Source organism: Hyla sarda, chromosome 8 (genome assembly GCF_029499605.1).
Source record: "Hyla sarda isolate aHylSar1 chromosome 8, aHylSar1.hap1, whole genome shotgun sequence".
Lineage (NCBI taxonomy): Eukaryota > Metazoa > Chordata > Amphibia > Anura > Hylidae > Hyla > Hyla sarda.
Window position 1 is genome coordinate 171,256,462 of NC_079196.1, and position 26,702 is coordinate 171,283,163.

Consider the following 26,702-nt stretch of genomic DNA (forward strand, 5'->3'; position numbering starts at 1 on the left):
CGCCTCCTGTGGGCGTCAGAGCGGGGCGGACACGGCCGACGTCACACGAGGGCGCCAGGATATGATGCCAGATGCCGAGGGACCTGGAACGGGAGCGCATCGCAGCCGGTTAGAATCATTCCAGCTCCCCACCATTGCGGGTTGCGCACCTCCCGGGATCCAGTGAACTTAGAGTACTTAGACCAGCTGACAGTGAGTACAGCAAACTAGCGGCGATACTGCTAGATTTGTTTTGCAGGTACAGTGGAGCCTATGTTTACTGATAGGAATGTATTATTTTATTTTTAGGCGTCCGGAACCACGGCAAGGACTGTGAGTCTTTCAGCCCTACAGAAACTACATTTAGTGCAAGTCCGCATATTGGGCTGATTGTATTGTTGGTTTTCTTTTCAGGTTGTGCCGGCATACTCCTGCTCCAGCTGGGATAGATCACACCCACTGAGTGACACCCTGTATCGTGGGTCACTCAGGATAACCATGCTTGTTTAAATGTGACACTCATTATCTCTATAACTATTATATTCTCCTGAGGACACTCTGAATTGGAGTAGAAACGCATTGAGAATTGTATTTATATAAGAGATTTATGATAAGAGATTTGTATCTATATAAAAAATGCATGATTCATCCACCAGATGGGTGGTGGTCCTAGCGGATCCTGTGTCGCATGATTTTATCCTTATTTTGCACATTGAGTGTTTTTTATTAATGCATACAATAAAAGTTATGTCTTAAATAGCACTCCCCTCACACCTTTATTAATATTCATTTAGAGGTTCTCTTTTTGCTCTGGATGAAAGAAAGTACAATGTTTGGATAAACTGTGTGAAAGGAAGTTTTTTCCTTATATTCAGACGGTGTTGATTCAATCGCAGATATAAAGATTGGGTAGTATGGCCTATATATTGCAGTGAACATACGGTACATTGGATGAGGTATATGACATAACAGCTTTGGCAGGTAAAGCCATGTTTAATAGGGAATTGTTCCCCAGTGGTATGGGAGATAAATTCTTTTTGCCCGTGTGTGATCTGATTGCAGCAGAGACATCTGGATTTAAAGCATTTGTAACTGCCTTTTTGGAGTGGTTTGCCAAGTACATCTAGTTGGACATTTTTCTCCTTTTTATGTTTTCTAATCTGACTGGGAGTGAGCAGGGTTTTTAATTACGGAACTCTCCGGTAGGTGAGTCTCGGACGCTCGGGAAGGAGGTTTACCAGGTAGGAATCTTCCTTAAGCCAGTGAATTTCAATTATTCTTTTTGTTGTTTGTGAGCTAGTACTGTATGTAGAGATGAAATAGATAGAGAAGTTTGTAGTAGGAAACGGATTCTTTTCTTTTCTGCTATTTAGGCAATAAGTTTACATTTGTATTTTTTGCACGATTAAAGGAAGAGTTGAGTAAATTTAAAAAAAATTTGATTCGGACGATTCGCCGAATTTTCCCAAAAAATTTGTTTCGGTCCGAATTTATTTGCAGGAAATCACTATTAAAAATGGCTATTTCTGGCCTGCAGAGAGCCTCAATAGGGGTGTAGAACACTTTGCCTTGCTGTAACACGCAAAGGGTGTGTGCTGGGTTAGTGAAATAATACTGTTATTCAGTATGACATGCAGATCAGAGGCATCGTTATTAGAATCACTGTCGCAGAGCAGCACAATGACAGAGCCGGGAGGTGGCATCAGTATGAGGAGACCATATAGTGGATGAATGACACAGTGTGCAGGTGGTGGCAGCATGAGGAGACCATATAATGGCTGAATGATACAGCGTGGAGGTGGCGGCAGCATAAGGAGACCATATAGTGGCTGAATGACATAGCGTGGAGGTTGCGGCAGCATGAGGTAACCATATAGTGACTGAATGACGCAGGGTGGAGGTGGCGGCAGCATGAGGAGAACATATAGTGGCTGAATGACATAGCCTGGAGTTGGCGGCAGCACGAGGAGACCATATAGTGGCTGAATGACCCAGCGTGGAGGTGGCGGCAGCATGAGGAGACCATATAATGCCTGAATGACACAGCGTAGAGGTGGCGGCAGCATGAAAAGACCATATAGTGGCTGGACGAAACAGCATGGAGGTGTCAGCAGCATCAGGAGACCATACAGTGGCTGAATGACACAGCCTGGAATTGACGGCAGCATGAGGAGACCACATAGTGGCTGAATGACACAGCCTGGAATTGGCGGCACCATGACGAGACCACATTGTGGCTGAATGACACAGCCTGGAGTTGGAGGCAGCATATAGTGGCTGAATGACACAGCCTGGAGTTTGCGGCAGCGTCAAAAGAACATATAGTGGCTGAATGACACAGCCTGGAGGTGGCGGAAGCATGAGGAGACCATATAGTGGCTGAAAGACACAGCCTGAAGTTGGCGGCAGCATGAGGAGACCATATAGTGGCTGAATGACCCAGTGTGGATGTGGCGGCAGCATGAGGAGACCATATAGTGGCTGAATGACACAGGGTGGAGGTGGCGGCAGCATGAGGAGAACATATAGTGGCTGAATAACAGAGCCTGGAGTTGGCGGCAGCATGAGGAGACCATATAGTGGCTGAATGACCCAGCATGGAGGTGGCGGCAGAATGAGGAGACCATATAATGCCTGAATGACACAGCGTAGAGGTGGCGGCAGCATGAAAAGACCATATAATGGCTGAATGACACAGTGTGGAGGTGGCAGCAGCATCAGGAGACCATACAGTGGCTGAACGACACAGCCTGGAACTGGCGGCACCATGAGTAGACCACATAGTGGCTGAATGACACAGCCTGGAGTTGGCGGCACCATGAGGAGACCACATAGTGGCTGAATGACACAGCCTGGAGTTGGTGGCAGCATGTAGTGGCTGAATGACACAGCCTGGAGTTTGCAGCCGTGTGAAAAGAACATATAGTGGCTGAATGTCACAGCCTGGAGTTGGCGGCAGCATGAGGAGACCATATAGTGGCTTAATGACACAACCTGGAGTTGGTGGCAGCATGAGGAGAGCACATAGTGGCTGAATGACACAGTCTGGAGGTGGCGGAAGCATCAGGAGACCATATAGTGGCAGAATGAGACAGCCTGGAGCTGGCATCAGCATGAGGAGAACATATGGTGGCAGAATGAGACAGCCTGAAGGTGGCATAAGCATGAGGAGAACATATGGTGGCAGAATGAGACAGCCTGGAGGTGGCATCAGCACGTGTAGAACATATGGTGGCAGAATGAGACAGCCCTGAGGTGTCAGCAGCATCAGGAGTCCTGAAAGTAACCCAGTGACAGAGTGGTGCGGTGGGTGGCAATACCAGTACCCGGTGACATAGGTGGGTGAAAAAAGGAGAACTTAGCATCAGATATGTGGCATCAGGCAGGTGGCAGGATCAGAATAGTAACTGAGGCAGGTAGGCAGAAGAAAACAGTCTCTTTTGTAAAAGTGTTAGTGTGCATAAGTAAGTAGTGAGGATATGCACAACGTAAAACTTAACTTTTATTAATATGCTTAGGATACAATATATGGACCCAAAATGTTTTTTTTTAATCAAACAAATGGAAAGGTGTGCAAAAAACACCATGTGCCACCTACACCACCTAGTATGGATGTGATGCAAAGACCTCTAAAAGGTGGAAGGGAACAACGTATGGTCCATTGTAACCGGTGGGGGTAAAAACTTCCCCTCTAAGGCCCCACTCTCGCATTATTAATTTCCTTCTTGGCAAGTGTTACTCGCCCTAAAAAGGGCAGCCCTACACAGGAACCTCTCCCTATTTCCACCTACAAACACTGCCATCTCCCAGGGTTTTTAGGTGGAAATAGGGATTGGTTCCTGTGTGGGACCGCCCTTTTTAAGCCGAGTAACACATTCCTTGAAAAGGTGCAAGGGAACAACGTATTGTCCATTGTAGCAGGTGGGGGTAAAAGCTTCCCCTGTAAGGCACTAATCTTGCCCTATTAATTCCCTTCTGAGCAAGTGTTACTCACCCTAAAAAGGGCAGCCCCACACAGGAAACTCTCTCTATTTCCACCTAAAAATCCTGGGAAATGGCAGTGTTTGGAGGGGGAAATAGGGAGAGGTCCCTGTGTGAGGCCGCCCTTTTTAGGGTGAGTAACAGTTTCCAAGAAGGGAATTAATAATGCGATAGTTGGGCCATACAGGAGAAGTTTTTACCCCCATCAGTTAAAATGAACCATACGTTGTTCCCTTCCACCTTTTAGAGGTCTTTGCATCACATCAATACTAGGTGGTGTAGAAGGAACAATGTGTTTTTTTGCACACCTTTCCTTTTGTTTGATAAAAAAAAAAAAAAAATTGGATACATATATTTTATCCTAAGAATATTATTAAATGTTAAGTTTTAGCTAATATATATCCTCAATATTTACTTGTGGTCTGATGGCGGGGAAGGTCGGTAAATGGGGAGCAGCACCTTAAATATGTTTAGCACTATCCATATTTTTGAAGTGTTGGTGTAGCAGCATGGTCAATCTACACTGATGCATCTGGCATTGGTGGGTGAAAATCCTGGCTGATCCATGCCTGATTCATCTTCACAAAGGTCAGTCTCTCCACATTTTTCGTGGACAGACGAGTTTTCCTTGGGGTTACTATGGCCCCCGCTGCACTAAACACCCGCTCTGATGGCACACTACTGGCCATGCAGGACAGCTTTTCCAGGGCAAACTCAGCAAAAATCAAGTTTGGCTGCCTAGAAGTCCAGCGGATCCTCAAGGTGTGTTGGCATAGTCACGTCAAGGTACGCCACCACCTGCTGGTTTAGGTCCTGCTCCAGGTCTACCTGCTGCTGATGAGTTGCTTCACTATGCGGGTGAAGAAAGGTACTCATCAGCAATTGTAGACTCAGGCTGCTGATAATGGAGGTGGTACTGCTCCTGCCGACCCACCCCTCCCCAGCAGTCATGGCGCAGAGAGCCCCCCGAGTAAGACCTGCGAGAGGATGGATGATAGGCAACGGCCAACTGACTACGTAGAATGCCTCTGTAGTAGGTCAGTTTGTCCTCCCTCTCAGTGGGTGTAAAAAAGGCCCCCATTCTGTGCTGGTAGCGAGGGTCCAATAAGGTAGAGAGCCAGAACTAATTCCGCTGCCAAATGGTGACAATTCGGCGGTCACTACGCAAGCAAGTGAGCATGCATCATGTGACTTGGAGGGACTCCCTACCTCCATCTCCACTGCATACTTCCACGGTGTGTCTGGGTCTTCTGTCTTGCCTTCCTCATAATCCTCTAGCTCCTCCTGCTCCTCCTCTCCTGTCAGATGACTAGAAAAAACGCTCATCTCGCGAAACCTAAACTGTGCTCCCCTCCCCCTCCTCCAGTGCCCTGACCAGCCATTGTTTCCAACGCAGGTTGTAGTAGATGAAGCAGTGGAATTACATTGCTTGTCCCATAATCCTGTCAACTGACCAATTATGTGGCTTCCTCAAAGGGCCTGAGCAAACGGCAGGTGTTATGTATGAGCTTCCACTGGTTGACATTGAAGTTACTCAGGGGATACTCCTATCCGCTTGGATAATGAAGAAATCGGTGATGGCTTGTCTTTGTTCGTATAGTCGGTCCAACATATGGAGGGTGGAATTCCAATGTGTGGAAACGTCGCAAATTGAACTATGTTGGGGGATGCCGTTCTGACGGTGCAGCTAGAGGAGGGTGTGCTTTGCGGTGTACGAGTGGTTGAAGTGCATGCAAAGTTTCCTTCCCACTGTTAGGATGTCTTGGCAGATGATGAGAACACTTCAGGAACTGCTTGACAACCAGATTGAACACGTGTGTCATGCAGGATGCATGTCTCAGGCTTCCTTGTCGCAGCACAGACAAGATGTTCTTCCCGTTGGCAGTCACCATGGTTCCCATTTCCAGTTTTCGTGGAGTAAGCCATGATTCGATTTCTTGATGAATAACCTTTATCAGTTCCTCCCCTGTGTGACTCTGTTCGCCAAGGCAAACCATGTGAGGAACAGCGTGACACTGTGCCCTGCACCCATGGTATGCTGGAGGGGCACTGAGACTTGTCCGTGCAGTGGAGGCTGAGGACAGGGTGGAGGATGAGGAGGAAGAGTCGCACACTGTCACAGGACCAATGGCCTAAGAGTATGAAGGCGGAAGCGGCGTCACCTGTCCAAGGTGCTGTTGTGGCTGTGCAGGAACCATATTCCCCCAATGGGCCGTAAAGGACATGTATTGTCCCTGACCGTAGTTACAGCCTCACATATCGGCGTTGCCGTGCACTTTGGTACACACCAACGGGCTCAAGGACTGACCCTCCTTCTGTTCCACAAAATTGTGCAGGGGTGGTACTGCCTTCTTCGCAAAGAAATTACGGCTTGCCACTCTCCACCTTGGCTCGGCACAAACCATCAGTTCTCTGAAAGGTGCAGAGTCCACCAATTGAAAAGGGAGAGACTGCAGCACCAGCAACTTAGACAGGAGCACATTCAGCTTCTGCGCCATTGGATGAGTGGGCGCATACTATTGTCTCTTGGACATGGCTTCGCCGATGGATTGCTGGTGGAATTACTGACTTGAAGTAGGAGGAGCAGGAACATCTGGAGCAACAGAAGATGGGTATGACACACAGTTCCCTTCAGTTGAGGTTGTGGAGCTTTGGCTGGCTGAAACGGAGTGGCATGCCACTGGGTGATGCAGCAGGCTGGACCACCACATGGGAACCACGGTTCTCCCGGGCCGCTTCATGCTGACACTGCATATGTTGACGCAGGGCCGTGGTGCCAACAGTGGGACCCTGGCCCCGCTTCACCTTCTGCCGACACATCTTGCATGTGGCCAGGTTAACGTCCTCCGGATGCTTGATGACAAACTGCCACACCGCCGAGTAGCTTATTTTCCCACCAACAGTCCCCACTGATTGACTGCTACTGCCACCGACTCCAGGAACCCCTGTTCCACTACCTCTCGGGAAGGTAGGCTGCCGCGAAACACGTGGTCAACCCTCGTCACGTTTGGCTCCAGACCTTCCACTTCTGCCACCATGCTGACTGCCACCATGCTACCACCTTGCTGGCTCAGCTGCTGCCTCATGGGCAACCTGCAACCCTCTTCTCCTGATGATTGTGATGAAGCCCCTTATGTCCCCAGCTCCCAAGTGCGATCGGCTTCATCCTCATCGAGTTGTGTCTGCACGTCACTGATGTCCTCGTCAGGTTACTCAACAGTGTCTTCTTCAGGAGCCTGAAAGCTCTCAACTCCATTTCCCATGCCACTCTGCTAATCACTACTTGCCCGCCTAGCGGAGGAAGCGGCGGATGTCTCCTCCCCTTTTTGGCTGAGCAGTAGCTGCTGACTGTCCTCTAGTAGATTGTCCTCACTAAATAGTGGAGCTGAACCCACAGCATACTGTAATATACTTCAGTGGGGGAGGGAACAGGATAGGACAGATGCAATGGGAGGACAGGAACTGCTCCCGGGCCATACCAACTGAGGGTTCTGTCTTAGGAACCCACCGACTGTTAACTGGGGGTGTCAGATGTCACCTGTGATGAATTGGATGACTGTGTTAACCCATTGATGTTGGCAGATGAGTTGCTGGTCGAGACACGACCGCTAGCTTATACCAGGAGCTCAGGCCTCTCGCTGCGACTCCTGCTTCCACTCGCCCCTAGTCTGCTGCGACCTCTGCCTGGTGAATTTAGCCCTCTGCCACTCCTCTGTGCACGTCCTCGGACTTCTCTACCTGACATACTTAGTGCACATAAGAGAGGAGTACAATACGCTCCACTACACTTAAAACAGAATTTGTCTACAACACCCGCTGGTGTGTACTTTTGGCTTGCCTTTCACAGTATCTAGGCCCTTAAGACATTAACAGGAACAAAATGATACACCCCTTAGATGTACGTATGTGGTATGCACTAATGAGGGGAGGACAATGCGCTCCAGTATGCTTAAAACAGTATTGGTCTACAACACCAGCAGGTGTGTACTTTTGCTTGGCCTTTCATAGTATCTAGGCCCTTAACACTTTTACAATACTGTCTGTGCTATTTTCTAGGGTGAATTTCAAACCCCATGTATTGTACTTGAGCTGGGAAAGAATTATAGAAATGGTGTTTGGATGGCCTCTCCCAATGAAAAAGAGATCATCTATATAGCGCCCTGCCCCCTCCTTTCGCCCATTGACCGAATTAAACAATATAAACGCCACCACTTCATCTAGCTGGGCTTTTGTGAGGAGTATCGGAGCCATAACTCATTATTCTGGCCCTTATATGGCAGCTTTTCATTGCTGCAAGCATGTGTATTCTTATACAGTTTTTCTGTACCTGATGAGACACTATGCTTTTTTACGTAATGTTGATTAACATCATAATTTTTATGTCTGCATTGTTTATATAATCCTTCCTTTTAACTTGTACAAGTATTTTTATGCCTTTATTTCTAATTTGGATTTTAACTATCTTTGCATCCGATTGCCGTCCGGTGTCAAGACCCAGAACTATTTCTGTTTTCTAAATATATATATACCGGTCACACTAGCATTTGCATTCCTGATGAAGAACTTGGTCCAGGTTCGAAATAACCTATGATAGCGTTGTTTTATGTATTTTAAACAATAAACTTTGTACTTTCCATCACGGCTGTCCATCCTTGCTGATCTAGCGCTCCGCAAGATGTCCCTGTTTGCTGACCTCTGATGTCTGTCTCTCCGGCTTTGTATTCCTGGATCCACTTTACCGGCGGACCTGTGTGCGGCTGACCAATACTATATTTTGCAAACACAGATGTTGTGCTCTGAGCATAACATCATTTGGTTTAGAGGCAAACCTTTTTTGTTTTCTAACAATATTACTCATCTGACGATCTTCACCAGGTGCGCACTGTTTTGCTTTCTTTTCTCTAGTGCCTTACGGGACCACTGCTTTTTGTGTGTCCCGGTATAGAGGTTTAACCTCTTTGGTTGCTGCACCTGTACCAGAACACCATGGAATACTACGTGAATAGGCTGACCCTGAGAGAACAACGGGTTGCCAAACTGATTGCATGCACATCCACATCAGTTGAGCAGAAAACTGACCACCCTGATGAGCAGAAAACTGAGGTAATGCTCTCTCTTTTCCATTACTTTGAGAACTGTAAATTATTTGAGGGTTTTCTAAGAGATGTTATTTTGGAGTATCTTGATAAAAATAAATGTATGACTCCATATCAGCATGGGCTTGTGAGGGATCGGTCCTGTCAAACTAACCTGATCAGCTTTTATGAGTAGATGAGCTCCAGACTGGACCAGGGGGAATCGCTGGATGTCGAATATCTGGATTTTTCCAAATCATTTGATACGGTGCCACATAAAAGATTGGTACATAATATGAGATTGCTTGTACAGGGGAGAATGTGTGCAAGTGGGTAAGTAACTGGCTCAGTGATAGGAAACAGAGGGAAACAGGATGGTTGTTAATGGCCCTTATTCTGATTGGATGACTGTTACTAGTAGGGTGCCACAGGGGTCAGTCTTGCGTCCTGTTCTATTTAATATATTCATTAATGACCTTACAAACAACAACAAAAAACGTGGTCTCAAATGGCTGGAGGTGCTCAACCCCAAATGCAGTTGTGCATATATACTGGGGGAGCAGATCCTGCCCTTGTAGTCCGTTGCTAGGGGCGATCCCCAGCATAAAAATGCATACAATGGAGGATGCCTGCAGCGGACTACAAGTGCCACAATAGAATCCTACACCAGATAAACGGTGTGGATGTGTAACAATTAGAATAATACAATACAGAAATGTAGGTGCACTACTGTGGTAGATGTATACAATGACATTGGCTAATCCCTCAACACTGATGTTAAAATTGAGACATTCGCCAGTGTATCCTTATATGAAGGACACACCAGAGCCCGCACACCAACGCCAAGGTTTCTCAGATGGCACGGGACCTAACGCTAACCTACCTGTGCGTAATAAGCAAAAACCAGGGGCCAGTGGGCAATTACAGCAGCACTAGGTCGACATGTAGCCTGCTCCCAGTTCCCTCCAGCGTGACTAAGCACACATACAATGGAAGGGGGGAGAGAGGCTACAAGCCCCACCCAAGTTGGCTGATATAGGTGCATGGCCTCACAGGTGCAACCCTAATGCTGCCTGGAAAATGTTCAAGGTGCATTAACATATGGAGTTTACACACCTCCACGTATAAATTTACAAACAACAACAAAAAACGTGGTCTCAAATGGCTGGAGGTGCTCAACCCCAAATGCAGTTGTGCATATATACTGGGGGAGCAGATCCTGCCCTTGTAGTCCGTTGCTAGGGGCGATCCCCAGCATAAAAATGCATACAATGGAGGATGCCTGCAGCGGACTACAAGTGCCACAATAGAATCCTACACCAGATAAACGGTGTGGATGTGTTGACCTTGTAGAGGGGTTGAATAGTAAAGTAGCAATCTTTGCAGATGATACTAAACTCTGTAAAGTAATCAACACAATAGAGGACAGTGCACTGTTACAAATGGATCTGGATAGGTTGGAGGTTTGGGCTCAGAAGTGGCAGATGAGGTTCAACACTAATAAATGTAAGGTTATGCACATGGGGAGGAAAAATTGAGGCTGGGATTATATATTAAATGGGAGAACACTTGGGACGACTAACATGGAAAAGGACTTAGGGGTCTTAGTTAACAGTAAATTTAGCTGTAGTGACCAGTGTCGGGCAAATAAAATCATGGGGTACATCAATAGATGCCCATGACAAGGAAATGATTCTACCACTGTAAAAATCACTAGTCAAACCACACATGGAATACTGTGTACAGTACTGGGCAACAGTGTACAAGAAAGATAAAGTAGAACTGGAGAGGGTTCAAAGATGGGCCACCATGGTAGTACGGGGAATGGGAGGACTGCAGTATCCAGAGAGATTATCAGAATTGGGGTTATTTAGTCTAGAAAAAAGAAGGCTTAGGGGGGACCTAATAACTATGTATAAATATATCAGGGGACCGTAGAGAGATCTCTCCCATGATCTATTTATACCCAGGACTGTATTCACAACAAGGGGGCATCCTCTACGTCTTGAGGAAAGAAGGTTTCTACACCAGCACAGATGGGGGTTCTTTACTGTAAGAGCAGTGAGACTGTGGAATTCTCTGCCTGAGGAGGTGTTCATGATGAACTCTGTAAAAGTGTTCAAAAGGTGTCTGGATGCATTTTTGGAGAGTAATAACATTTCTGGTTATGGACACTAGATTTATATTGACAGAACGTTGATCCAGGGTTTTATTCTGACTGCCATATTTGGCGTCGGGAAGGAATTTTTACCTCTAGTATGAGGGTTTTTTGCCTTCCCCTGGATCAACTCAGTAGGGACTCATTAGGGATATAGGTGGAACTTGGTGGACTCTGGTCTTTTTTTAACCTAATGAACTCTGTTACTATGTTATTATGATTTCTGTCTCTCTGGCATAGACGGAAACCTTGGCAGAGGTCCGTAGTAGAATAACCAATAAACTGTGTAGAAAATTACTGCAGCGGTGCTTCCAGCCCGAAAGTATCAGGATACATGGAGTATATAGGTTTCAATAGCTCCTTTATTGAAAACTTGATTAAAAAAAAATAAATCCAATATCAACTGGACAGTCTATTCCTTACAGTTTATTTGGCAAAGAAAATCCTACCGCACGGTTTTAGACTACGGTCCGCCCCCACATTTACCGATGATGAACCATTTAGCAAAAAATGGGAAACAGCACTCACCACATGTTCCAATACTATCATAGAAATCCTCATCAAAAAGAGGAATTCCTTGGTCTCATATGTCTCTGACAAAATAGACGACGGCATCCTCAGACTCTCACATTATCACACCCTCCCCGAATATACGGGATGGGACAAAGGCACTTCAAACTAAATAAATGAATACATAAAAGAGGTGACTAACATAAAACTCAGCAAACTCAACTGAGATCGCACGGACTATAAAACTGGAAATGTCAAATTTTGGCTACAGAACGATCGACCATCGGACGAACCAAAGAACCAGCAACGGGGCCGGCCCCCAATTGTCTGCGTACGGGAACCAAACACACTGCACAGAAATCTGTATGCTCCGGTCTACCACCTAGACCCCAAAGCACCAAACAACCTTCTCTCCAAACCCACTCCAAGCCCGTTCAAGCACCCCACACATCTGCTCCACCCCCCCACCCCATTTCTCCCCCCATCTCCCCACACCATCCCTCCCTTACCATCGATCCCAACCTCATCTCCCCCAAACTATTGGAATTTCTGGAAAAAGAAAAAAAGAAAGACCACCTCACAGCATCATCCAGCTTGCCGTCTGGACATTTTGAAAGCACCACTGGAAACAAATGCCCCACTTCCTTCGATGATTCCCTCATCACCATTCATGGGTGTGTTACACCTTCAAGAGACTCTGCTTCTAAAGACTCTATAGCATTGTTTTACCCCATCAGCAGAGTATGACCTTCCCATCACATCTCCTACTGATCTGTGAATATCTCCATCTGCTGCCTCCCTTGCTGAATCTTTTTTAGGGTTAACCCTTGCACTAACCCGAACCACCACTCCGCTTCACCTGGGACCTCCCCCCCCAAAAAAAACAAGAGCAAATCACACTAGCGCCACTGTAACAACCACCAAGAACACTCAAAAGAAAAGGAAGAGAGGATGTCAAGGAGGCAGACACAAGAAAGAAAAAGTACACCCACCAAAGATCTAACACCCATGAAATCATCCAACAATTCCCAATGTGATACAGTCAAAACCTTCAATCTTTCCAGCAGACCACTGTCAGATACGGAAAAAGCGTCCTCCACAAAGGCCTTTCATTCTACCCCACAACCAAATCCAATGATTTTACTCTCTTCCTGGATCTCAATGCCTATATATGGAAACTTGCTCTTAAAAGACACTTTAATCTGCCATGCCTTACCTCCCCAAACACCCAGCACTCTGTAATTATGGACCCACCTCCTAACACTACTAGACTTAAACCCCGCTCTGATTTAAATCCATCTCACCATCGAGGGAACTTCATAGAGACCTTTGCTGCAGGGGTAGCTGCGGACTTCGAAAATCTATGCAAAAAAAAAACACCTCAAAAGACTATAAACCTGAACTTCAAACAAAGAAAAGCAATAAAAGAATTAGCCAGCGACCAAAGCATCATCATCAAATCTACTGATAAAGGTGGAGGAATCGTAATCCTGGATCGCAGCAACTATCTAAAAGAAGCAGACCGCCTTCTATCAGACCACAGCTTCTACACTAAACTCTCCACCAATCCCATCACCACCCAATGCAAAGAACTGTTACATCTGTTGGATAGAGGCCTCTCCGATGGAATATTAACCAAGCATGAATATAACTATATCAACATCACTGAACCAGACACCCCCTGTTTTATTATCTTCCAAAAATCCACAAATACCTCCCAAACCCCCGGGGAAGACCCATCATTGTGGGCATCAATTCATTAACCTCCAACCTATCCCAGTATGTGGACATCCTCCTTCCGCAATATGTCCAAACCCTCCCCGCATACACACGGGACACCACCGAATTCATCAAATCTTTTATCGATATTGAATGGAAAAGCCACTAAAGCCTCCTGACCATGGACATCACAGCACTATATACTATTATTGATCACCAACTTGGCGTTACTTCAGTATCTCACTTTTTGAAAAAGGACTCTACCATGCCACCCCTCCAACAACAGTTCATTCTGGACAGCATCCTATTCATCCTACAAAACAACACCTTCCAGTTCAATGGTAACATCTTCAAGCAGTGATGTGGGACCATGATGGGGAGACATTTCGCACCTAGCCTCGCTAATCTATTTATGGACCACTTCGAAGAATCCATTCTGTACTCACACGAACTGTTTAAACATTGTATACTGTATAAGAGATAAATTGATGATATCTTCATTATCTGGGACAGCTCTAAAGAACAGCTCACCTCATTCATCAATTCACTAAACAACAATTCATGGAACATTAACTTCACCTCCAACCATTCCTACACTAGCATCGAATACCTGGGCGTCATTGTCTATCACACTGCGGATAACCACATCAAAACTAAAACCTACTTTAAAGCTGTAGACGGAAACAGCTTCCTGGATTATAACAGCTGTCACTATGAAAAATGGACTAATAATATTCCATTCGGTCAATACAAACAAATCAGACGTTACTGTACTGATGACTCTGATTACTTTTATGACCAAAGAACCATCTTGGATCAGCATTTTAAAGTGAAAGGCTACCCTCAATCCCTAATCACACAAAGCAAAATAAAAGCCAGCAAATACATCCAAAAGGACTGCCTCACTCCTAAAGAAAAACCCCACATTCAAGCCATTGGGGGAAATTAAGAAAGAAGCACCAAACCAACAACACTCATACAACTTCATCACCACCTATAGCAGTGACCACAAAGAAATCAAGATCATCATCAACACACATTGGAAAATCCTCAAACTGGATTCCTTCATCAAAGACATTCTGCCAACCAAGCCCAATGTTACCTTTAGGAAGAATCGTTCCCTAAAAAATATACTCGCTCCCAGCAAGCTGAAAACCCTAAGAAAGCAAACCACACTTCTGGACACTCCACAGATCATAGAAAGCTTAAAATGTAATAAACCTGGCTGGAAGTGCTGCATGAACATATCCAACAAATGTAAAAACCTGTAAAATTCACTGGCATCACCTATCCGATTAAAAGTTTCATGAACTGCAGCACTTCATACATCATCTACCTTCTTCAATGCCCATGCAGACTACAATAGATTGGGCAAACAATCCAACCACTTAATTGTTGGATCAATAAACATAGATCTAATGTTTCTGGAGGTTACCAACTGCACAGCGTTTTGCGACATGGAGCAGAAAAACATAATTGCAACTTCGGAAGTTTTTCTATCACCCCCATCGCACACATCCCCAATGACACCAGCCAACGCTATGCTGCTTAACGCAGGAGAGAATATTTCAGGATCTTAACCCTAAAAACTCTGGTCACCCAGGGACTTAAAGGGGTACTCCTCTGCTCAGTGTTTGGAACATTCGTCAAGCCCCCTCCCATGGACTTGCATTGAGGGGGTGGGACGTGATGTCATGAGGGGGTGGGGCTATGACGTCACAAGCTCCGGGCTCCAGCGTTCGGAAAACTTTGTTGCAAATGCTGAGCAGCGGAGTACCCCTTTATTGAATATATCAAGAACGTCACCTAATACAACCGATGGCCCTATTCCAGATATGTGCCTCTACCGCACCACGCTCCACTCTGAACTCCCGGCACCCACAGGTTTCACAGATCCTTCTTTGCATCTCTAAATAGTCTTCTTCCTTGGCCTCTTCACACACGGCTGAATCATCATCATCAGACACCTTCTCCGGCATTACATCTATTTCGCGGTGAACTACGGTCCATCACTACATATTCAACCATGAGATGAAGAGATTGGCTCCCCACTTTAAAATACTTTAAAAGACTATTGCTGTGCTATCGGCAATTCTCTGAATAACTTAGTCCCGTCACAGAACTATACGCCAGTGTCACGTATGGGCAAGGAAGGAGTGATCGCTAAGCTTACCCGCGCCCCTGTCCCTGCCTTCTTGTCCGCCTATCCTAAATGATAGGCCGGCAACTGATCGACAATCTCATCCTAAATAAGTGAGGGGAGTCAAATGTCAACACAACAAAATACAATCCTGTCAGTTGTCAGGAGCAACAGGGAAACAAGCAACTAACAAAGACAACTAAACATACACACATAAAGTAAATGTCAGTCAAACCAAATCTAGCCAGGAGTGGGAAGAGGTGCCAAATCGCTATAACAAAAAAGAAGTCAGATAGGAAGCCAGAAGTCAAGTTGCCGGGTATACAAGGGAATAAGGAAATGCTAGCTACTCAGGTAATGACCAGTTTCACAGGCATCTTCCCAGTGTCTGATGCCTGGTAATATAGGGAGATGCACATGTGGTCCATCAGTAGCTAGCCACTCAGACAGCAGGGCGTAACCCAGCAACCTTGCAACAACACCTAGTCAGCACCTGTTAACCCTGCTGGTGCTGACAGTTCCCCCCCCCCCCTTTTAAGAGGGGCCACTGGACCCTTAAAACTGGGTCTAGGTTTGTCTGGGTGAGAATCATGGAATTTCTTAATTAAAGTGGCCGCATGGACAAAAGAGGCCGGAACCCACGATCTCTCCTCCAGACCATAACCTTTCCAATGAACTAAGTACTGGACAGAATTCTGTACCCTTCTGCTATCCAGTATTCTAGCCAACTCATACTTAAGTTCTCCGTCAACCTCAATCGGAGGAGGCAGACTCGGGACTGGAGACTGAGTAGGAACAGAATGTTTTAACAAGGAGCAATGGAACACATTATGAATCTTAAAAGAAGATGGTAATTTTAATCTGTAACTCACAGGATTAATAACTTCAATGACCTCATAAGGTCCAATGAACCTAGATGCCAGTTTCTTTCACGGAACCTTGAGATGAAGATTTTTTGTAGATAACCACACTTTATCACCAACTTTAAATTTTATGCCGCAAGTACGTCTCTTGCCGGACGATTTCTTTTGTAGTACTTGGGCGTTTTCCAGGTTCTTCTGAACCTGAGCCCAAACTGTGCACAGTTCACTCATAGTGGTGTTGACCTCAGGGTTTTCCCTATCAGTATAGGTACAGGGTCTCTTAGGAATAGATAATGGACACAGCTCCCCTGCAGGATGAATCCGAGGAGTCTTAGCTCGGGCACACACATCACAAGAAGCAACAAAAGCTTTCACATCCCTGTTCAGGGTTGACCACCAAAATCTCTTTTGAAGCAATCTCCTTGTACCATGGATACCAGGATGACCTGCTAATGGAGAACAATGAGATTCCTCGATTATACGGAGGTGAAACTGATTAGGTACAAAGATTTTGCCTCTAGGAATCTCTGCGGGAACCAAACCTTGATTACTCAAAATTTCCGATGTTAAATCGGCAGATACTGCAGAGATAACTACACCTTCTGGAAGAATAGTCTCAGGATTAGAGTCTATAGGCTGAGAAGCGCTGAAACTTTGAGACAAGGCATCAGGTAAAAGTTCAATAGCACAGACATAATCTCGGTGTGGGGGCAAAGCCGAGGAGGCCTCCTCAGAAAAAACGTCACAAAAATCTGAAATAAATTCGGGTTGAATACTTTTACTCACACCGAGAGTAGCAAGAGAGACGGTATTGCATTTGTTAGAACACTCAGATCCCCACTTGATAAGTTCCCCTGAGGTCCAATCAAAAACAGGGTTATGATTTCTTAACCAGGGTAAACCCAGGATCACATCTACAGACAAATTTTTAAGAACAAAAAAGGTGATTTTTTCAAAATGCGTACAACCGACCAATAATCCCACTTCGGGAGTAGAAAAACTGACACAACCCCCTGACAACCGTCTCAAAGGTAAATTTAAAGACTTAATAAATTTTAGATCCACAAAATTAGCAGCAGAACCAGAATCAACAAAAGCTTTACCAAATATTTTTCTCTTTTGAAGACATATTTGCACTGGTAACAACATTTTTGAAGATAAATTCGGAGGTACCTGTGCGCCTAAATGACCTCCCTGATTGTCATTTAGGCGCTGGTATTTGACGCAATTCTGGAACCGATGTCCTTCGTCTCCACAAAAGAAAAATGTACTTTTCTTCCGAATGGATTTTCTCTGCTGAGGGGACAATTTCCCTATCTGCATAGGTTCCTCGGCAGAAAAATGACGGACAGGAAAAGAAGGAAACATGGAGGAAGAAGAGTGAGGAAAAGAATTAAAAATCCGCTCTCGGTTTCTTTCTTGTCATGGCTTGTTCTAATGAGTCAGGTGATGGATAACTTACAAAAGCATCCTTAATAGCGTCATATAATCCTAGTCTGAACTGACACCTAAGGGCTGGATCATTCCAACCTGAAGCCGTGCACCACTTCCGAAAATTTGCACAGTACTCCTCTGCTGTTCTCTTTCCCTGCTTAAGATTGACTAGCTGTGATTCTGCAAAGGCTGCATGGTCTGGCTCATCATAAAGAAGGTCCAAAGCAGAAAAGAAAGCCTCCACTGAACTTAATTCAGGAGCTGAGGAAGGTAAGGAGAAAGCCCACTCTTGAGGGTCTCCTTGCAACAAAGACAATATAAGTCCTACTCTCTGATCCTCTGTGCTAGTAGACTGTGGTCTCATGCAAAAATATAGCTTACAACTCTCTCTGAAGTCAACAAATTTCTTTCAGTCACCTGAAAAACGGTCAGGAAGATTAATTTTAGGGTCACTTGAAACAGCTGGAGGACAGACCACTGACTGACCATTAGCTGTCTCCTGAGCCTGAACCCTCTCAGCAAGAGAATGCACTAAATGGGTTAATTCCTGCATTTGCTCTACTAAAGCAGTCATTGCTTCCATCATAGCAGATGCAGGTAGGAGTTTGGGCCTGTGAAAATGTCACGTATGGGCAGGGAAGGAGTGCTCGCTAAGCTTACCCGCGCCCCTGTCCCTGCTTACTTGTCCCCCTATCCTAAATGATAGGCCGGCAACTGGTCGACAATCCCTTCCGAAATAAGTGAGGGGAGTCAAATGTCAACACAACAAAATACAATCCTGTCATTTGTCAGGAGAAACAGGGAAACAAGCAACTAACAAAGACAAATAAACATACACACATAAAGTCAATGTCAGTCAAACCGAGTCTAGCCAGGAGTGGGAAGAGGTGGCGAATCGCTATAACAAAAGAGAAGTCAGATAGGAAGCCAGAAGTCAAGTTGCCGGGTATACAAGGGAATAAGGAAATGCTAGCTACTCAGGTAATGACCAGTTTCACAGGCATCTTCCCAGTGTCTGATGCCTGGTAATATAGGGAGATGCACATGTGGTCAATCAGTAGCTAGCCACTCAGACAGCAGGGCGTAACCTGGCAACCTTGCAACAACACCTAGCCAGCACCTGTTAACCCTGCTGGCGCTGACAGCCAGATCTCCTATTGGTCACTATCCTGCTCAAAGCCACCAATCAAATGAATGAAGGTTCCCTCCACTTCACGATTGGTCGCCTTTAATCATGTGACCCATTTAAAATCTGACAGCTCCTTCACTCCATATGCCACTACGGAACTATGCGCCTGATGGCTGATTGGTCGCCCTAATACTACTCGGCTGAAGCAACCAATAGAATGATTGAAGCTCCCTCCTTCAGCGCCATTGGTCGCTCCACGTCACGTGACTTTTTTTAAAAACACTCTACAATGCCTCCTATCCACATTTGAAATCACTGGAACCCTACAAGCCTATTGGCCACAAACCTGCTCTGCTGATTGGCTGAAAATTACCATCTCTACGGTACTCCATTTGAATAATTATTTACATGAACTATGTATGTATTTCTCCTCTCCTTTATTGTATCCCACCCCAGCTGTTGAAGTTGACCTGTTAGTATACCTACCTATACTTACCTGCCCTTATGACATATTTTATGCTAATCATTATGTCAAGGCTCCATGCCTTTAACCACTGTTTTTGGCACCCTTTTCCTGTACTTATAGCTGGATTGCCAGCCTGCTAACATAGGACTCCTTCACCTTGCAATTGATAAAAGGAGATTACCCTCCCTAAACTCATCTTGTCTGACCTGTCATTATGTACTTTATTTTATTTTATTGTTTTTACCAAGTTTTCAATAAAGGGGCTATTGAAACCTACATACTCCTTGCATCCTGATATTTTTGGGCTGGAAGCTCAGCTGCAGTAATTTTCTACACTGTTTATTGCTTCTTTATGGAATGATACAGAGGTCTGCACTATTAAATCCAGCAGAAAAATGCATAGCCTCCTTTAAATCACCTGAATTAAAGCTAAAATGAGCCTTTTTGGCTTCTGTTTGGTGATTGGGATGTATGTGTACATTTGCTGTATTTGCTTGAAGAGTTCCTGATACATAAAGCAAATGGATACCAATGATGTAGTGTTAAAAGAGCCTCAGGCTATGTTCACATAGGGGAATGTCCGCAAAAAAAAATCTCTATGCGGACATTCCCTTGACAGCGAAGTGCCGGCAAAACATGCCAGCACCAGGACTGCTCTGAAATGTGCCGTCTCATAGACGGCAATGCATTTCCATGCTGTCCGCAGAAAGAATAGACATGTCTATTCTTTCTGCGGACACCGGAATTTGAATTTCCGTGTCAGATGTTTCCAATGCAGAAATTCTGCTATGTGAACAGCGCAGCAGAATCCCATTGAAATCAATGGGACTTTGCTGCTGCAGAATCTTTGTGCAGAATTCCAATGCAGATTTCTGCATGGAAATTCCCTTGTGTGAACATATCCTCAGACTACCACCTCCCTCTTGTAACAATATGGGGAAAGTAAAAACCTAAGACTGCATGGACACCTTCAATTACTTCAATTACTGTAGATTTAGCAATTGGTTCCTACCTGGGCTCAAAACTAATTTGGGTGTAGCAGTTTTGTAGTTATTGTGGCAAAATTGCTGCTTTTTTGCCACAATAACTCTAAAAACTGCTACAATAAAGTATCTTCTATCTACACCAAGAACAGTGAATATAAAGAGCTACTACTTGTTGGATAATAACCATAAATGTTTATATTTTAGGTATACTGTTATGTAAATTTATTTGTACTTTACTGGTGAGTGAATAGATCGCAAGGGCCATGCAATCTTTTGTTTACCAAGATTTTTATAATATTTTTAACAAATTTTAATATAAATATAAACATTTATTTCTTATAACTTAGAGGAATGCTGCCTGTTTATTTGGATGGTAATGTATTTATTTATTATTTTTACTTATTTTAAAGAAGACAATGATAAAGTTAAGGTTTAATGGTAATTCAGATTTTTATTGTAACATCAGTAGAATTCTGCCGATTTGTAATCAAGGTTTCTTGACTGATATTCATCTTCTTGTTCATCTGTACTTGGAGCACAGAGTGACAGAGACGGAACAAAGGAACTTATCCCATGCGGAATGGGCAGATGGAGTGAAATCCTTTGGGAAATGAACGGCCAGGACAACCAGGATGTTGTGACAGAGAAGCTAAAAGAGAAAAAGCAATATTATAATTTAATATAAGACGAAATGAGGAAACCCCTATTTATGTGCCAGATCCTACAAGATGATGCAATATAACATATATGCTAATAAGAGATAGACCTCTGAATGCTGCATCTGTGAAAGAAACATATATTAGAGGGGGCATACAAACCAGATGGCTGCTATGGCCCTTAAAGAGAAGAGGTCTATCCCTTGTTGGTCCTGTTCAATTTTCTACTATTTTGGGCTACTGCTTTTAGAAACTGTATTGTCAGCAGATAATCAGATGTGGGTTTTGACCCATGGGTTATAGGAAGCAAAACATGCCATTTTAACTTTGTATGGCATTGATACTTTACATATACCGTATATACTCGAGTATAAGCCGACTTGAATATAAGCAGAGGCTCCTAATTTCACCCCAAAAACCCAGGAAAAGTTATTGACTCGACTATAAGCCTAGGGTGGGAAATACACAATCCCCCCCCCATGTAATCATCCAGACCCCCGTCATCATCACCCCCCCTCCCCCCTTCATCATCACCGCCTGTCAATCCCTTCATCAGTGGTCTTCAACCTGCGGACCTCCAGATGTTGCAAAACTACAACTCCCAGCATGGTGGTGATTAGTTGATATATAGCTCTATGCATAGCTAAGTTCTGTACAATAAAAACCTCTATAGCAGTGGTCTTCAACCTGCGGACCTCCAGATGTTGCAAAACTACAACTCCCAGCATGCCCGGACAGCCGTTGGCTGTCTGGGCATGCTGGGAGTTGTAGTTTTGAAACCTCTGGAGGTCCGCAAGTTGAAAACCACTGCGCCCTTCGTCATCATCCAGACCCCCCTCTTGTTTTGTACTCATCTCCCCTCGGCTGGAAGTTAGGGGGAGCTGGTCCGGGCCATCTATGCTGCAGGGACCGTCCGGTGGGGAGGGTTAGTCATTGAGGGCTTTCCATTTTCACCGGGGGGCCCTCTTTTCCGGGCCTGCCCAGGACTAGTGACGTTGCCTTGACGACGACGCACAGGGATGTTGCGCATGAACGTCCCTGTGCGTCATCGTCAAGACAATGTCACTAGTCCGGGGCAGGCTCTCGAAGCGCGGAGAAGAGACCCCCCGGTGGAAATGGACAGCCTGCAACGACTAACCCTCCCCACCGGATGGTCCCTGCAGCATAGATGGCCCGGACCAGCTCACCCTTCCTTCCCGCCGAGGGGAGGTGAGTACAAAACAAAGGGGGGGGGGGCTGGATGATGGCTAAGGCTGCAGTGGTCTTCAACCTGCGGACCTCCAGAGGTTTCAAAACTACAACACCCGGCATGCTGGGAGTTGTAGTTTTGCAACATCTGGAGGTCCGCAGGTTGAAGACCACTGAGAAGGGATTGACAGGCGGATAGTTCCCTCGAGTATAAGCCGAGGGGGGGCGTTTTCAGCACGAAAAATCGGCTTATACTCGAGTATATACTGTATGTATATTTCGATAGTTTATCAATATTAAATGAATGGGGCTCTGATTCTTCACACCCCCTGTGATCTTTTAGTGTACTCGCTGGAGCACTGTGCCCTCTTTGTTTACCATTCACAGCTCAGCTATACTTTTAGTAGTGGTTGTGTCTGGTCCAGCAGTTCATTCTATCTCCTGGGATGCAATACAGACATGGCCACTACCAAAAATACACAGATGTTCCTGATATACGATGTAGCAGATGCAGCACATCCACCTTAACTGTCTAAGGCCAATGGACACACAATCCCAGTAGTAACACCACCTGAATGCTGTTCAACCAGAAGGTGGAGTGATATCTGCTATTGTGCAGGCCAACCAATGAGACTTGCAGTGGTTTCTTCTCCCCAGCACGGAACACATTGGGTGGATGGGACCTGAGCTTTGACAAAAATTACATTTCACACTGATATTAGTAAAGTAACATCTTACAGGAAAGTTTCCTGGATCCACTCTCAGTATGAATGCATGCAGGTCACTAAGCTGGCTGAGAGCTGAGGCCAAGTTATCCAGATGCTGGCTGGCTGCACCAATAGCATTAAGGATCTTGCCTCCCTGACGCTTCATATCAGCAGAACCAGGGTCCAGGTTAAACTTGCTGAAGTATGTCTTGGTGGCAGGGGAACTCTTGAAAAGTCTGTAAGACAGAATACAGTTTTTTTTCAACATATGTGCACATAATGGGGGAGATTTATCAAAACCTAGTCTAAGTCTACGTTTAAGCTCAAGAGAGAGCGAAACGCGTCAGATTATTCTATTCCATCCTGTAATGTGTGCTTGCTTGCTATGGCATGAATAAAGAAGCAATCTTAAACATACCTGGTGCCGGACAACTTCTGTACTTCCATTTATCAAAACCAGTGCAAAGGAAAACTTTCCCATAGCAACCAATCAGATCACTCCTTTCATTTTGCAGAGGCCTTGTTAAAAATTAAAGAAGTGATCTGATTGGTTGCTATGGGCAACTGGGCAACTTTTCCTCTGCACCCGTTTCGATAAATCTCCCCCAATATATCTAAGACTGATAATGAAAACGACAGATTATAGAAAATTACTTTATATGGTATCACATGTGGAAAGTATTATGGTCTCCATGTATGAGTTAGAGGATTTGACACCTGCCCTCCGTCTAGTAAAGACAAATGCAATACAATAGCAGGTGGCCCTGCATCGGATTCATCAGCTCAGTGCAAACACAATGGAAATTTTCGGATACAGATCTGGCTACAATGGAACAGCAGGAGAATCTGCAAATGTGTTGTCTGGATTTTAAAACCAATTTTTCTGCAGATTCACTGTGAATTTTATCAGATTTAGACACATAAATGGCCCAAAAGAAGTCCCTGGCACTAAAAATTCTGTCACTAGTGGCTAGAGATGCAGAAAAGAACAAAAAAGAACAAGGTATTAATTACATCTTTCTATTTACCGATCCCCTTTAATGTTGAAATAGTAACAACAATTATGGCTGTAAAATGAAAGCAAGCGGTAACTAAGAGCTGTTTCCCCATTGAATTCAATTAAATTAAATTGGGAAATAATAGCAGCATTTTGGGGCATTTAATAAGCTATATGCTATATTACAGTTTAATAGCTCTGTGAGAACATAGCCTGAGGGCACTAGAGATGAGCGAACTTACAGTAAATTCGATTCACGAACTTCTCGGCTCGGCAGTTGATGACTTATCCTGCATAAATTAGTTCAGCTTTCCGGTGCTCCGGTGGGCTGGAAAAGGTGGATACAGTCCTAGGAAAGAGTCTCCTAGGAATGTATCCACCTTTTCCAGCCCACGGGATCACCTGAAAACTGAACTAGTTTATGCAGGATAAGTCATCAACTGCCGAGCCGAGAAGTTCGTGACAAATCGAATTTACTGTAAGTTCGCTCATCTATAGAGGGCACATTCACACATGCAGATTTTTCTGTGGATTTTCTGTGCAGATTTCGCTACCCATTAATTTCAATGTGTCCAAAGCAAATCTACAAGTCCTCCACTACTGCAGATTTGCTGCGAACCCATTGAACGCAAAAGGTAGAAAAAATATGCATGTGATATGGGCATTATTTTACACATGACCAGTAAGTAATATTTGCAACCTGATGCCAATAAGGAAATAGCAACAGTGTGGATAAGGGTGATTTCACAGGCAGCTGATTTGGTGCAGAAATGTCCCATCTTTTAGTTGTTAAAAAAAATTTTTATAAAATAAAAAAGTGTCCTTTTTTGCAGCTGTCTTTTGCTAAAAAAAAAAAAAAAAAAAAAAGAACTGCAATATTCTTCTTAAAAAAATTAATAAAAAATTGCCCCTAAATACTACAATGTCTGCAAAAGAAATAATGAAAAATAATGGCTGCTTTATAGTACAAAAACGGCTGAACATGATGCGTGAGCTAACATATTGGCATAGATTGCATAGTACATCTGAAAGAGACCTATGTGCTTCATGTTCATCCAGGCAATGGAAGACAGTTAGTTATCTTTAGTGACAAAATCCAATGGGGTAAGTCTTTACACCATTGGCTGCAAATGTTATCATAGCTGCAGTATCCTGTTAGGGTAGGGTCACATTAAAGTCAAATGGCAACTAAATAAGCTACATATTTTGCTACTCATTGGGGGATATTTATCAAAGGATTTAGACTGTTTTTTCCTGTCTAAATTTGTCGCACAGAAAGTCGCAGTCTAAATATGTGCGACTTTTCTGCGACTTTTGCTGTAGAGGATTTTTAGAACATGATGCATGCAAGTCTATTTTAGACGGAAATGCATTGGAAAATGCATTGGTGCTGAATTTATCAAGTGCGACTTTTGTGCGACAAGTCGCATCTGCCCAAAATACGCTGAAATGTCAGACCATGTTGGAGCAGGTCTAAATGCAGTTTAAGCTGTAGGCCCTGAAGTCTGAGCACAGAATTTATCAAGGGCTGCGAGACCTTTGATAAATTAGGAGCACAATAGACCGGAGACTACCACATACGCTGGTCTATAAGCATACCCAGAATAGACTAGATTAGGAAATGTCCCCCATTGACTTCAATAGGTAAGATAATACAAATCAGCAAATACGCAGCAAAATACAGCACTTGTGACCCCACCCTTACAGAGGATTTCTACCCATAAAACTAAAATGCCCAAATACTGGTAGATAAGACCTTAGAACAGTAGCCAAGGAACGGCCACTATGGTTTACAATCTGAAGGAGCCCAAGCCTTATCCCCAACTATAGTTTTACTTTATGTATATTTATTAATTTTATATATTACTACTATAGATATAAAGTTTTCCAGAATATGCATATATGTTATAACATATAGCTCTAATGTAATATTAAGGGCTTGTTGTGTGTATTTTATGGCACTTGCAAAATTAAAAAAATTAAAAGCCCACCTGTCCAAGACCTCAGCTCCAAGTTCATCAGTATGGCCAGCAACTTTTGCCCAGATAGTGGCAATGTCTCCCCTCTCTTTAGCGGTTAAAGGCATCTTTCCTGGGTCCCTTGGGTGCAGTCACTATAAAACACTGAATGTTACTGATATTCAAGTTGCTTGGGGTTTAAATACGTAAAGGCAGGGCCCCCTCTCTGCCATCATGGGTCATTTAAGGTCTCCACCCAATTTATTAACATCTGCTTATCAAATGTCCTTAAAATAATCATTAGGGATCCAGACCTGTCATCATGAGGACATGTCAGCTACCGTTTCTAATGTGAAGTGAATCATTACATATATACATAGATATTCTATTAACCAGCAAAACATCTTCAGGTATATTAACAGACTTTAAACCCATATATTTGCTGCTACTTTTTTTTACTAATTTACACAAAAATGTTGTTAAAGGGGTACTTCGGTGAAAACCTTTTTTCTTTTAAATCAACTGGTGGCTGAAAGTTAAATTTGTACATTACTTCTATTAAAAAATCTTAATCCTTCCTGTACTTATTAGCTGCTGAATACTACAGAGGAAGTTCTTTTCTTTTTGGAATGCTCTCTGATGACATCAAGAGCACAGTGCTCTCTGCTGACATTATTATTATAATAATAACGCTTTATTTATTGTTGTCCTTAGTGGGATTTGAACTCAAGTCCCCAGCACTGCAAGGCAGCAGTG

At 44.2% G+C, this 26,702-nt stretch overlaps 1 protein-coding gene across 1 annotated transcript; it reads right to left on the minus strand.

The window, feature by feature from the left end:
• Positions 1-20,865: 20,865 nt before the first annotated feature.
• LOC130284296 (hemoglobin subunit alpha-B-like) lies at positions 20,866-26,136 on the minus strand. Its single transcript, XM_056534520.1, has 3 exons — positions 25,980-26,136; positions 23,023-23,227; positions 20,866-21,089 (listed from the first exon to the last, which is right to left on the minus strand). The coding sequence occupies exons 1-3, from the start codon at positions 26,072-26,074 to the stop codon at positions 20,961-20,963; spliced, it is 429 nt and encodes a 142-aa protein (XP_056390495.1). The 5' UTR covers positions 26,075-26,136; the 3' UTR covers positions 20,866-20,960.
• Positions 26,137-26,702: the final 566 nt, after the last annotated feature.

Bases quoted from the DNA above. Each gene is read 5' to 3' on its own strand.
- LOC130284296 (XM_056534520.1), bottom strand. From the start codon at position 26,074: ATGCCTTTAACCGCTAAAGAGAGGGGAGACATTGCCACTATCTGGGCA. The intron at 23,228-25,979 runs GTGGGCTTTTAA...TCTGTCTTACAG, and splicing joins GGAGCTGAGGTCTTGGACAG to ACTTTTCAAGAGTTCCCCTG. The intron at 21,090-23,022 runs GTAAGATGTTAC...TTTCTCTTTTAG, and splicing joins TGGATCCAGGAAACTTTCCT to CTTCTCTGTCACAACATCCT.